A 12,396-nucleotide genomic window follows, 5' to 3' on the forward strand; every position below is an offset into this window, starting at 1 on the left:
CTCTCTTTCTCTCTCTGTTTTTTTCCATTTTGCCAAAATGATCATGGAACAAGGAGGAAAGATTTTGAATTACTATTTTTTTACCATTTTGAAGTTATGTGAAAATAACATATTTACTTGACGAGATTTGAGTAGGCAACCTTCTAAATGGTAACATTAGCATAGCATCTGAGATGTGCATTTAAATGTTGGAAACGTTTTTACCATTATATATATATATATATATATATATATATATATATATATAATTAAGGCCTTTTAAGGCCTCACTTTATAAAAGGAGCTAAACTACTTATGTAGATAAAATGTAAAATAACACTCGTGTTGGGATAAAAGATGGAGTTAACAGCTTTGCGCCATTTGTTTTGGGTTGTCTATATTTGAACAGTAATAGATCTTTGTTTTTAAATTAATCGTCTTTTACAGGGGAGATGTCAAGGCCCCCTTAAATAAAAGGAAGCCTTTCAAATCCACGGAGAATTAAAAATAACAATAACAGTTTCTGAAGATTAAAACGCCATTTGGGTCTAATTGCATGGTCTCAGTTCAATACTATTCAACACCTTGGGTATATCATAACTTTTGATTTCTTCCTCTTTTAAAACCAAATTGCAGATTTTTTTTTAAACGACAGAGCTACAGCAGAGAACTCAAGCCTGGTTATATGTCCCATCTTTTCTGAGCAAAAAAATATTTTAAATGAAAGAGGTTCAGTGTTATTCAAAACACTTACCTCTTAACCCATAACCGATCCTCAAATATGTGTAATGTTGGGACATTTACTGTAGAAAAGTTAACATCTCGACTCGCTGACATTGAAACTATTTTCAACATTGTGAAATACACACAGATAATAAGACAATAAAATATTTGTGGTCCAGCCAACGCTTGAACAACAAATTTGAACGAAATTTCTTAAATATTCACATTTTGAAGGGAATTCCCTTTTCTGTAAATGCATCTTTTCACATTTAATTTTCATTAAAGTAACAGCTTTTTAAAAATCGAATATATACTACTCGACGTCTTTCTTGTCTTTGAAACTTTGTCGTTAGTGCCAAAGACCAGCAGCAGTCTTTGTCATTTAGGTCTGAATTTGAGAGGTCTACGTCTCACGCCAACACTACTGTGGATTTATAGTGCAGCTACCTTTGATGAACAACATCTCGATTGATAAAGCGCAACGTTAAGAGGAGACAGTTGTTGTAATTTAAACTAATCATGCCATCCATATTAGTAACAAATCAATTAACCTATTGGTTAATTATAGGCTACGTCATCCCGTTTAATTTACGTCTTGATGGACCTATTTTTCATAATTAGTCCCATATACTCTCGCGATATTATTTTTTTTATATTTTTTTTTGGCTTTTTTCAAACTGTTCTGAAAGTTCAAATTAAGCAATCTGTTAAAGATTTTTCACGTCACTTCAAATACAGTATATCACTGTGTAATATACCCTTTTGATTATTTATTTCAAACGTTTTTCACCGTTTTTCACAAATAACTGTGGAGCAGTCTCTAAAGACTGATCTGGAGAGCACATGCAAAGCGCGAGGGACAACAGAAATATCTTTTACAACCATACAAGTAAAAATCATGTAACACGTGGGTTTAAACACATGCAGATAATCAACTAGACAGCAACTGATAAATATTTTTAAAAATGTCCTTTTACAATCTCATTCATAGTGCACGTGTGTGTCATTTAGACACATTTAATATTTACAAATATACAGAGCAATAAATTAAAGACAGGGGCACATTTAGAACAGGGGAAAATTAAACCTCGGAAAATAATGTAATAAAAACATCTATTGATATAAAGGTGAAATAAGATCCGTCTAGATACTCGACTTAATTCCTTTTTGTGCTTCATGCATTTGGCTATTTCAGCGCAGCAGAAGGAACCGTGACCCAGTGCAGTTTCAGGGCCTCGTCCCCTGCTCTATCTGTTGGTGTTGACTCCTAACGGCGAACCTGTTGACATGCACCGGAATGGGAACGACGATTTTTGGATTCCTTACAGGCTCGCCGGATCTGTTGTTGACGTTCCCCGCTTTGATCCGTTTCCACTTGGCCCTGCGGTTCTGGAACCATATCTTCACCTGGACCTCGCTGAGTTTAAGTGCGTGTGCGATCTGCGAGCGCTCCGTGAGCGACAGGTACTTTTTACAGTGGAACTCCTTCTCGAGTTCGAGTAACTGCTCGCTGGTGAAAGCGGTCCGTCTCCTCCGGCTCTTTCCCGCAGAGCTGCCCGGCGCCAACGGCTCTTGTGAGCCGGGTTTTAGTTTCCCCTTCTGGGATAACGAACCACAGGTGTTCCCGTCGGAGAAACTTTCGTTTTCGCTGTCGGCGGAGCTGTCGTCCCGGTCGCTGCAGGCGGCCTCGGCGGACTTCAGGTCCAGTTTCTCCTCATCCGAACTGTATAGTTTGGTTTCACCTGCAATAAGGAAGAGATATTAGTGTTGTGGCTGTGTAGGCCACGATGTCACTGCTCTGGGTCAGTATCTGCGTTATCATGTTTCCTGCTTCCAGCGTGTGGGACGTCTTGTCTCTAATTTAGAATTAAGTGATCTCCTTAATTATAATCCTTAAGTGATCTCATAAAAAACTTGAATAGATGAGATCTAGCCTATCTAAGATGAACGTGACTGTATTGCATTATTCCAGAAAGATCATAGATACAAGCAACGTTTTGTAATAAAATGACAACTGGCCAACAGCTACAGTAAAGAACTAAAACGGTCGAGTTTGCAGCCGTATGTCACCACTGTTTAGACTAAATGTGGTTTTAGTTATCAGTCGTTTTTTTTTCCATTACACGCACGGATTTAAAAGCATATGTGAACGTAGCATGCAAATTACAAATTTTAAGGAATAAAACTAAACAGAACGTGGTGAAAATGCGGATTATGTTTACATTTTATCTTCAATAGTGAGGTCGAATTGAGATTATTGTTTTATAATAAACGCCCGCGGATCACTGTAAAATAAAGGCGTTTGAGATGCGAGTTGTACTTGAGCGCTCACCTGTAACAGCCTGAAAAGTTTCTGAGAAGTTGAGTAGTTCCGCAGTCTTGTCTCTGCCGTGCAGCTCTTCGTGCGGGCTCTCCTGGCGATGGATCCCCGCGTCCGCACTTAACCTGGGGCCGGGCATCTCCTGCGAGGGGTAGAAACTGTCTGGAGGGTCCGAGAAACTGGGTAAGGTTGTGGTGAGCGCCACCATGGAGGGCATTCCCTGGCCCAAACTGGCACAGAACGTGTTCGTCAATCGACCGGCGAACGATGCCAGGGGCGCCAGCGGGGGAATGCCCGACGGTAGGGGTGCGTGAGACAGAGCCTGCGGGATCATGAGCGGTCGGTACGGCATGAACATCGGGTAGCCCGTGTAGAGCAAGTGCCCCGGGCGCGGCTGCGGAGTGCCGATCAACGAGTCTATGGAGAACGCCGTCCCCGGACCGCTGGGTCTCTGCATGTTTGGGGGACAGAGAGTCTCGTGGTGTAAATTCCGAATAGTTTCTTTCTTCAACAAAACGGGTAAAAAAAAAATGTTCGTCCGCAGTTATCCCGGGGATTAGTGTTGATGATGCGCTCCTCGCCTTCCCCTTGGCGCTGACTGAGACCTGACGGGTTTTTTGTCTCTAGCTCAGTCCCTCTCGCTCTATTTGTCACATACTGAGACATAAACACACACGCACCCCTTTCCCTCTCCTTGACACCCCCTCGCTCTCTCACGCACACACACACTCACACACACACTCACACACGCTCACACACGCACACAAACAGAGCGCAAACGCTTATCATCAATACAAGAGGATAGAAGGGGGAGTTGCCCTGGAGACTCATCCATCTTCCTCAAATTACGCTTCATTTCCTCATTCAGGCCGAGGCTTTTTTGGCCGCCTTGAGAGGCAGCGGTTTCCCAGTGGATACCAAGTAGACGGGTCAAGTCCCCCTCCTATGCCCGGTCCACATTGACTGAGAGGCGATGTGAGAGACTGCTTTAGACCGACCCCCTCTGTAATCGTTGACCACACCAACCCAATCAGCTATTATTAATTTTGATTGATGATTAGTAATTACTTTGTATTCAAGGGAAGATATACAACAACGGCGCTTTTGTTGAATTTTAGGGGCTGATGGCACCGGAGTCAGGAGGGCGGGGAGGCAGATGTTTTAGTCCGCTTGTGAGAGAGAGAGCCTTTTCTGTTCCGTAGAGCTAAACAGTGAATTTGGCCTCCTATGAGTAGCGCAACAATGATCCCCCAGAGAGAGATTTTCTTGATGAAATTGCATTCGCATGTAAAACAACACGGGTTAACGGCACTTTGGAAGCGCGCTCCGGAGCTGCTAGTGAGCACTTTATTAAAGCAAGCAACGGATCAAACGGTTTTTAGACTGACCACTGGAGCACGTGTGAAACGGTCTGATTACGTTAAATGTTGATATGCAGTATCATTTGACAGACTCTAATGGACGTTTTGAAGGACCCGCAAATTATGCACAACATATATATTTTAAAATCCATTTCACTTTTTTTTTCTTCATCTGAGAACAGACAGTGAGAGAAAAAGGTAATTTAGATCCAAACTTTTTCCTTCTGTGAGCGCTCTTTTACTCTAAGTAGCCTATTCATTTAGTCGGAGATCATTTTGCCGTTTAAATGCCAATTCACTTCTGGTGATGATTAGGCGCTATTGAGTCCTGGGGCGCGAGCGCTCCGACTGGCCGTCTGATTGCGCGAGGACATAAACATCACCTCCGACTCTGATTAGCCATGAAGGACCCCACATGCTAATTATTCTTATAATTGCAAATGACTCCATTCAGGAGGTGCGCTCTTTGATCTATTGAAACCAGACAGCCTCTCTCTCCCTCCCTCCCTCTCCCTCCCTCCTTCTCTCTCTCTCTCTCTCTCTCTCTCTCCCTTATATTTCTGTCCATCAGGACCATGACACTTTTACCAGACCCGCGTCTACGTCCATACATTTTTCCTAGAAAGCCAGTTAACCCTTGCATCATTCTATCTGTATTTATAGTTGTAATTATGGTAATCAGTTTTTCATTGCAGTTTATCCAACTAACATAAATCTAAATATAAATGCTGAACTACTCTACAAGTTTTAGAACATTTATGTTTTTAAGCGGTATAGCGGTGTGTATAGAACATTATTATTATTATTATTATTAATAATAATAATAATAATAATAATAATAATAATAATAATAATAATAACAATAATAATAATAATAATAATAAATGCTTTCATTATTATTTTCCAGGTGCCCGATTCTGTGAGCATTTTCCCTGTCGGTCAGGAAGGTTTTTAAGTGCCATGTCAGGATCATTAACCGTGTGACACTCACCGCCAGCATCGCCTTCCCCCCATTTACAGCGGTTATCATTCAAGAGCGAGCCTCTCCTTCAGAGTAATCATATACCACTTCCATACAACCGCAATCTCCATAATCTTCCTCTCAGAAAGGACGTCGTCGCAATAGCAGATCTGGAAGATATGTTGCCTCAAGCCCCGCAGTGCGTTCGCTTTGCATATCATTTTTATCCACCATAGCTAGGCTTGTTGGCTTTGTAACCATTTTTTCTCTCCTAATAAGATCAAAATCTATTAATATAGTCTAAGCGAAATTCTTGCTATATAAAAGTTAGCTGACGTATTTTACCATAACGATAAGTTACTTTTTCTCAGCGTTTTACTGCATATTAACCCGAGTGAAACGTTTATGATTGACGAGCTGGGGCATATTAAGGATACAGTGTACACTGAGGAATATTGCTGTGCATCATGTATATACGGCCGTGTATTCAGGAGTGTGTAGAGCGTTTCTCTGAGGCAAGTAGGAGCCACGGAGCTGGAGAGAAAGAGAACGTGGGAAACGACGGCAGGAGGTTGGAAATGAAAGGAAGGATGATGAACGCGATAATGACAGTGACGGTGAGGTGGCACCCGAAGTCAGAACACGGAGGTCAAAGAACTCCTATCGTCATATTCAAAATAAAGGAACAACCTACTTTCGTTTTTTGCTGAGGTTAAGGAGAACATCTCTCATTACCTCATACCATTTTTGCATTTAATATAGCAACCAATATCTATATTTTCATTGTGATTGAGTATGATGTTGCCATGACCACAGGCACAAAAATAGAATTCTGAAAATAATCGTGTATTTTGTAAGCCTACTTGTATTACATATTTATGTCTTTTTTAATGAAGTTATTCATTCGGTCCAACCACAAATTCTTAAACGCTTATTATCAGAACACTTAGGTTAATTTTTCCCAGGGTACGGGTTTGAAAAGGTATCATATTTTTATATGAAATCTACAGCACCCCCTTGTGGTACACAATACAGGAATGATATTATTACTACTACTACCATATGCTCTTTTAGCCTGTCAATGAAAATTTGACTAAAATAATATTATGGGAGTAATATAAAATAATTAAGAATATATGGAAAAAGAAGATAAAAAATTATTATTTTCAAAGTATTTTATATATTTTGAAGCAAAATCTTAAACAATAAATCAAAGTGGTAAATCAGTTATAGCAAACAATAAAGATGGGTCATACACAACCCACTTTAATCACTTCTATAATCACAATTATATTTACTATACATGTGCTTTCACAACAGAGTGAATGGTTAAGGGAATGAACATTACCTTCTGGGCTAACTAAATCATCTAGAAAGCTATTCAAATGACCCAAACTATTGCATTAGTCTCTGAAGCCTGTCTTCTCATATTGTTTGAGCTGCTCCAAACTTAGTATTGAAAGAACCTACATCTCATCGTCGCCTAATATGTAAAAACTGTGTTCACTTCTATTTAGAATAATTCATTTTGATTTAGTTTCCACTGAATCATATGAACTTGATAGCCATAAATTTGTAACCAGTCCTCGGTCCTGGTACATTCTGCTGAACATATGAACAGATCAAATAATATGAGCATGAATGACCTCAACTATAGCCAGAAGTCTGAAGGACTGTGGTAAAGCCCCGCCCCCAGCCAGTCCCGCCCCCGGTCTACCCCAGATCGAGGCAGCCAGGGCTGTCCTCAGTGCCGTGATGGGCGGGACAATCCCCAGGCCCCATTAAGCCTCCGGTCCCTTAGTGCACATAGCCACGGAACTCCAGCATCAGGTAGTCCTTCAGGAAGGTGGGCAGGCCCAATTTGGGCACCGCCTTGACCAGACGACCCTCCAGGTACGTTCGCAGTTGGTGGCGTGCCAGGTGTTGGAGAGACCGTGGCCCGCCGGCCAGCGCAAACACGGACTCGTAGAACTCTCGGTGCTTCTGCAGAGAGGGGCCCAGGGAACAGTAAAACATTCAGAGTTTGGGCTGAACCTGCCTACACAAGAACCTGACAAGAACCTGGAGATAATACAGGACAAGCTCCTTCTGCAGAACAGGTGTGTGCAGGTGAAGGCCCTAGGTATCTGAGTGTGCTCCTCACCTGGAATATCTCCGGGGCAACAGCCTCCACCCACTTGTCGGTGACACGCAAGCGGTCGTATGCATTCAGAAGCACCTCTATCGTCTGTGGAGACATACAGCAGTACTTCAGGACCTAGGTGAAAACCACACACACACACACACACAACAAAGAAAAAGACCAGGTCAGTGAGTAAAGCTTCTCTAGATGGCCAGTCTGTGTGTGTACTAAACGTAGGTTAAAAAATAAATAAAATTGAGCCACATAACTCATAAATCTCATAACTGTCAGCAAAAATCATAATGCTATGTTGTGGTTTTACTTTTTTTTACATTAACTATTTTTACATGAATTGTTCAGGTGTGTGACACGCAAAACTAGGGTGTAAGTGCACATACTATAAGTATGGACTATTTTAATGTCCAGTAATGTTCCAGTACTCTCATGTGGAAATGGGCTGGAAAAGTGTGGAGCCATGTGTAGGTGGAATTTACTATTTGGAGCTGATCTGAGAACAGCTTCACAGTTTCTGTTAAAACAACTAACATCAACAACTGGGAAACAGAAACAGCTTCCTGATCAGGGCAACAATGACAGCTTCCACCTGCAGTGATATCCCCACCTGTTTTGAGAAGGGCGAAGGTCAGAGGTCACAGTTCTGATGGAGCGCAGAGAAGAATAATTAAGCACTTGCCTTGATGAACAGATTGGGCCCCCCTCTGGGGGATTGTTGAGAACTTCTGCAATTACTGCTAATTAATCTCCTATTAACATTTGCCTCGTTAACACTCAGGCAATTTATCTGGCACAAGTGAGATTCGCTGGAGGTACAGTACTGAGCAGAACACAGCATTTAAAGGAGAACCCAAAAAATCCTGCAAACAAATTAACAAAACCAAAAACGTATATTGTTCAGACCTATTTCGCATACTGGTTTGCTCCTTACAGTCCATAAAGTGGTATATGGTTGATTTCTATATAACCACATGCTTTCGTATCTCCATGAGAGTGCATCAGACAGCAGTATCATTCCTTCCCTTCTTGCTCTCTAGACTTGAGGATGAGAGATGGCTCTAATTCATCCCGACCCTTTCAACCCTGTACAAGATTCAAGTTTAATCCTCAAAACCCTGAACTCAAACTCCAATCACCCAAAGACAGCCAAATAACAGCCGGGCTTCTCTAGCCTCGTCTGAATCTCAAACGCTTCTCCGATTTTAGAAGCTCAGCTAGCTTCTTCGGCATGTGAATAAATGTACTGATTGAGGGCAGGATGGATCTCTGGAGGGTCTGGAGGGTGGAGGTTAGAGGGTGGAGGGTGGGGTCTCTGACGTACGTGGTCAGCACCACATCTCCCAGGCCTCACCTTTGGCAGTGCTCCAGGCCACACCCGGATCGAGCCGTAGTTTAAGAGCGCCCGCACGATCCTCTCCGGCTGGTGCTCCGTCTTGTAGGACACCATCTTCAGGACGTTGTGCATGGGCGCGTCTCCGCCGTAGTCCATCTGGTTGACGGAGGCGCCGTTCTGCAGCAACAGGTCCACGACCTCCGCGTTGGCGTTCTTGCAGGCCATGTGCAGCGGCGTCTGGCGGTCGGCGTCGCCCGCGTGCACGTTGGCGCCGGCCTCCACCAGGTGGCGACACACGCTGGCGTAGCGCCCCAGGGTGGAGCTCTCCTGTGGCTGTGAGCAGGCGGCGTTGAGAGGTGTGAGGCCCTCGTCGTTCTGGTGCTCCAACCCGCCGCCGTAGCGGAGGTACAGCGCCACGTGCTCCGGGAGGCCATTGCGTGCCGCCACATGCAGGGGCGTGTCGTTCTCCTCAAGGCTCCGCCCACTGATGGCAGCGCCAAACTGAAGAAGCAGCTTGGCGCACCTTTGGGATGATGAAATAATAACCAAAATATTTAGTTTAATCTTCACATGTTTTAAATGCAGATTATATTTAATTCAATGCACTATTTATGTTCTGTTTATGTTATTTACTATTTCTATATATGTTCCTAAATTAAATGCATTTATGAAGTCATTTTTTAATAGTGGGACTTTTTCTGGGAGCAGATCGAATTTAATCTGGGAGCAGGATAATCAGTAGGTCTTTGTAGAGTTATGAATTGATATCAGATCATGGACACAGTGGTATTGGTACTTCTGTGGGGCCCTCAATGAGTCCTGAACGCTGACACGCTCAGTGCTGAACGAGTCCTGAACGCCGATACGCTCAGTGCTGAACGAGTCCTGAACGCCGACACGCTCAGTGCTGAGAGTCCTGAACGCCGACACGCTCAGTGCTGAACGAGTCCTGAACGCCGACACGTTCAGTGCTGAACGAGTCCTGAACGCCGACACGCTCAATGCTGAACGAGTCCTGAACGCCGACACGTTCAGTGCTGAACGAGTCCTGAACGCCGACACGCTCAGTGCTGAACGAGTCCTGAACGCCGACACGCTCAGTGCTGAACGAGTCCTGAACGCCGACACGCTCAGTGCTGAACGAGTCCTGAACGCCGACACGCTCAGTGCTGAATGAGTCCTGAATGCTGACACTCTCAGTGCTGAATGAGTCCTGAATGCTGACACGCTCGGCGCCGAGTGCTCACTCCAGAGACTCCAGCTCGGTGCACACATGGAGGGGCATCAGGCCGTCCTCGCTGGTGGCGTTGGCGTTGGCTCCGTACTGCAGAAGCAGCTTGACACAGTCTGCCTGGCACTCCTCACAGGCTTCGTGCAGCGCCGTGGTGCCCCCGGGGGCAAAGTCTACGCTGGCCCCCCTGAGGAGCAGGTGCCGGAGGCAGTCGGTGAAGCCTCGCCCAGCCGTGATGTGCAGCGGTGTGGTCAGCTCCTGTTCGTAAGTCAGTGACCACAGCCCTGCGGAGTGGTGAAGAGAGGGGCAGTGAGTCAAAAACGGCACCTCATATAATGTAGCGTATTAGAAATATAATGTATGTGTGCAGTTTCAGCCACGAGCTGAGTAACTTGATTGGTACAAAATATCAGTGCTATTTTATGAGTTTTAAGCGAGATGATGGATTGCTAATGGAGTTAGTAAATCACATGCGTAATGTCATGCTCAGAGACAGCACTGAGATCAGATCTGAGATCAGCATGGTTTAAAAGAAAGATTTTTACTGTAGATTCTGAATGTACGCAAAGCCACAGGAGTAATAATCACAGTATTTTGTTTGTATTTTTGTATATGTATGGTGTAGAATCACAAGATCTGGTGATGAGGCATCAAATAAAGTGTGAGAGAGTCGATCGTAAGAAAAGTACAGAGCACTGAACTACAATTACATTTGGATCACAAATCTTCATAAAACTACATAACTACAAAAGTCCTGCAGTCCTGAACTGTGTGTGGATGTAGGTCTGTGTTGAGTCTGTGCTAGGGCATGTAAATCTATACTTTATAAAGCAAATACAGACAAAGAAACTACATTTCTATTCTTGTCTATTCTATTCTATTCTATTCTATTCAGCACAGCAATTCAGCTCCTGGCGTACTCAGTCCTCTGTAGTTGAACCTGAAGTTCTTCCACTCCTCTATGTTGCTGGTGTCGTAAATAGCGTCCATAAGGTACGAATATTCCGGGTCGTCGACGATACTGATCAAAGTGATGTCATCGCCCACGAGGAGCGCGTTCCAGAACTGAAGCGTGCTCCCTGAGGCTTGGGCAGTCGCTATCACGTCACAGCGATAGTTCTTCTGTTTCCGGAACTTAATCTTCGGCCCCATGTCTTCGGTACCAATAAGAAGCTTATCCCTGCTTGAGGAAGATGTCGAGCTCCAACCCCAGTACAGCGTTCGACTGGGTAATGTTTTGAAAGTCTGATCTTGGTTTGCCCAGACAGGGGCTATTTAAAGAGAGGCTGACTGTTATATAACCTGTCTGATGCCACGGTGAGATTTTGGCGCACATGCCAAGTTGTTGCGTTTGATTACTCGGCTCCGTTAATGATGACCTAAATCCTGCCACTTACCACAATCATAATCCCAATCACAGCTGTAATCCCAAATGTAACTCACGTATGCTCTCGTATAGAGAGCATACATTAATGACTGCATTAATGATTTCAGTCTGGTGCCTACCTCTGAAACCTTCTGGAAATGGAATTGTTAAAATGATTTTCAGTTCAAAATATATTTTGGCTGCTGTACAACCCAACTTTCAAACGCTGCTTTCATGAGTTCAGTGATCTTCAGATCAGTTAAGATAATATTTTTGATTACAGATATCTCCATAGATTTCCAGTCATAGTTAACTCCACGACTAATTGATCAGTTGTCATCCAACAAGATTTTGTAATGACTCTCTCTTCAACTGGCTGCTTCAGCCATCTGATTCCATCCACACGACCAAAGTCAAAGGAACAATGACCGGTTTCCATCTTACCTCTCACCTTACCATCCGAGACCCAACGCATGGCCCCACCCTCAGGCTGGATGACCAGTGTGGGGCTGACGCCCTTAGGGAAGAGCTCCTTCACTGCCCCCACGTCCCCCGTGAAGAGGGCGTTCTGCACCACCAGGTCTCGGCACACGAGGGGCGGAGGTGCCCCCGCGGTGGGCGGCGCCGAGCGCGCGCTCCGCCCCAGGGCCTCCTTCCGGAGCAAGTAGCCGGTGAGCACGATCTCCGTCGCCCGTCGCTGGTGTTTCTGCCTCTCCAGCAGGTCCCGCTCCTGCTCCAGAGAGCGCAGGGCTGCCGGGGAGAAGGCGAACCTCCCGTGGGACATACCTAGGACCGAGAGCGGGTACGGAGTCGGGAGGAGAGCCGGAACTTTGAGCTCTGCTGGTTCCCTCGCTCTGATGCTCCAGATCTGTGGAGAGGAGAGGTGGTGGGACTGTCTAAGCCTCCACACGTTCTGTCTGCTCCCTCTCTCGCCGGGGTTGTTTTGATATTCAATCTCGACTGGGCCTTGCTGCCTGTGAGCTGG

General features: G+C 44.6%; 2 protein-coding genes across 4 annotated transcripts; both read right to left on the reverse strand.

Moving 5' to 3' along the window:
• Positions 1-1,415: 1,415 nt before the first annotated feature.
• Positions 1,416-3,971, reverse strand: gbx1 (gastrulation brain homeobox 1). Its single transcript, XM_076970654.1, has 2 exons — positions 3,035-3,971; positions 1,416-2,444 (listed from the first exon to the last, which is right to left on the reverse strand). Exons 1-2 carry the CDS (start codon positions 3,477-3,479, stop codon positions 1,930-1,932), a joined length of 960 nt encoding a protein of 319 aa, XP_076826769.1. The 5' UTR covers positions 3,480-3,971; the 3' UTR covers positions 1,416-1,929.
• A 2,570-nt stretch (positions 3,972-6,541) lies between these two features.
• On the reverse strand, positions 6,542-12,396 carry asb10 (ankyrin repeat and SOCS box containing 10). Of its 3 annotated transcripts, XM_076971200.1 has the most exons (6): positions 11,856-12,396; positions 10,062-10,329; positions 8,833-9,337; positions 7,488-7,601; positions 7,140-7,327; positions 6,543-7,094 (listed from the first exon to the last, which is right to left on the reverse strand). In XM_076971200.1, exons 1-5 carry the CDS (start codon positions 12,193-12,195, stop codon positions 7,142-7,144), a joined length of 1,413 nt encoding a protein of 470 aa, XP_076827315.1. In that variant the 5' UTR covers positions 12,196-12,396; the 3' UTR covers positions 6,543-7,094; positions 7,140-7,141. The 3 variants fall into 3 exon arrangements, with proteins under 3 accessions (XP_076827316.1, XP_076827315.1, XP_076827314.1); XM_076971201.1 differs by lacking the exon at positions 11,856-12,396 and adding an exon at positions 10,966-11,823 and having other exon boundaries at positions 6,542-7,327; XM_076971199.1 differs by having other exon boundaries at positions 6,543-7,327; positions 11,856-12,395.

This window comes from Brachyhypopomus gauderio, chromosome 13 (genome assembly GCF_052324685.1).
Source record: "Brachyhypopomus gauderio isolate BG-103 chromosome 13, BGAUD_0.2, whole genome shotgun sequence".
NCBI lineage: Eukaryota > Metazoa > Chordata > Actinopteri > Gymnotiformes > Hypopomidae > Brachyhypopomus > Brachyhypopomus gauderio.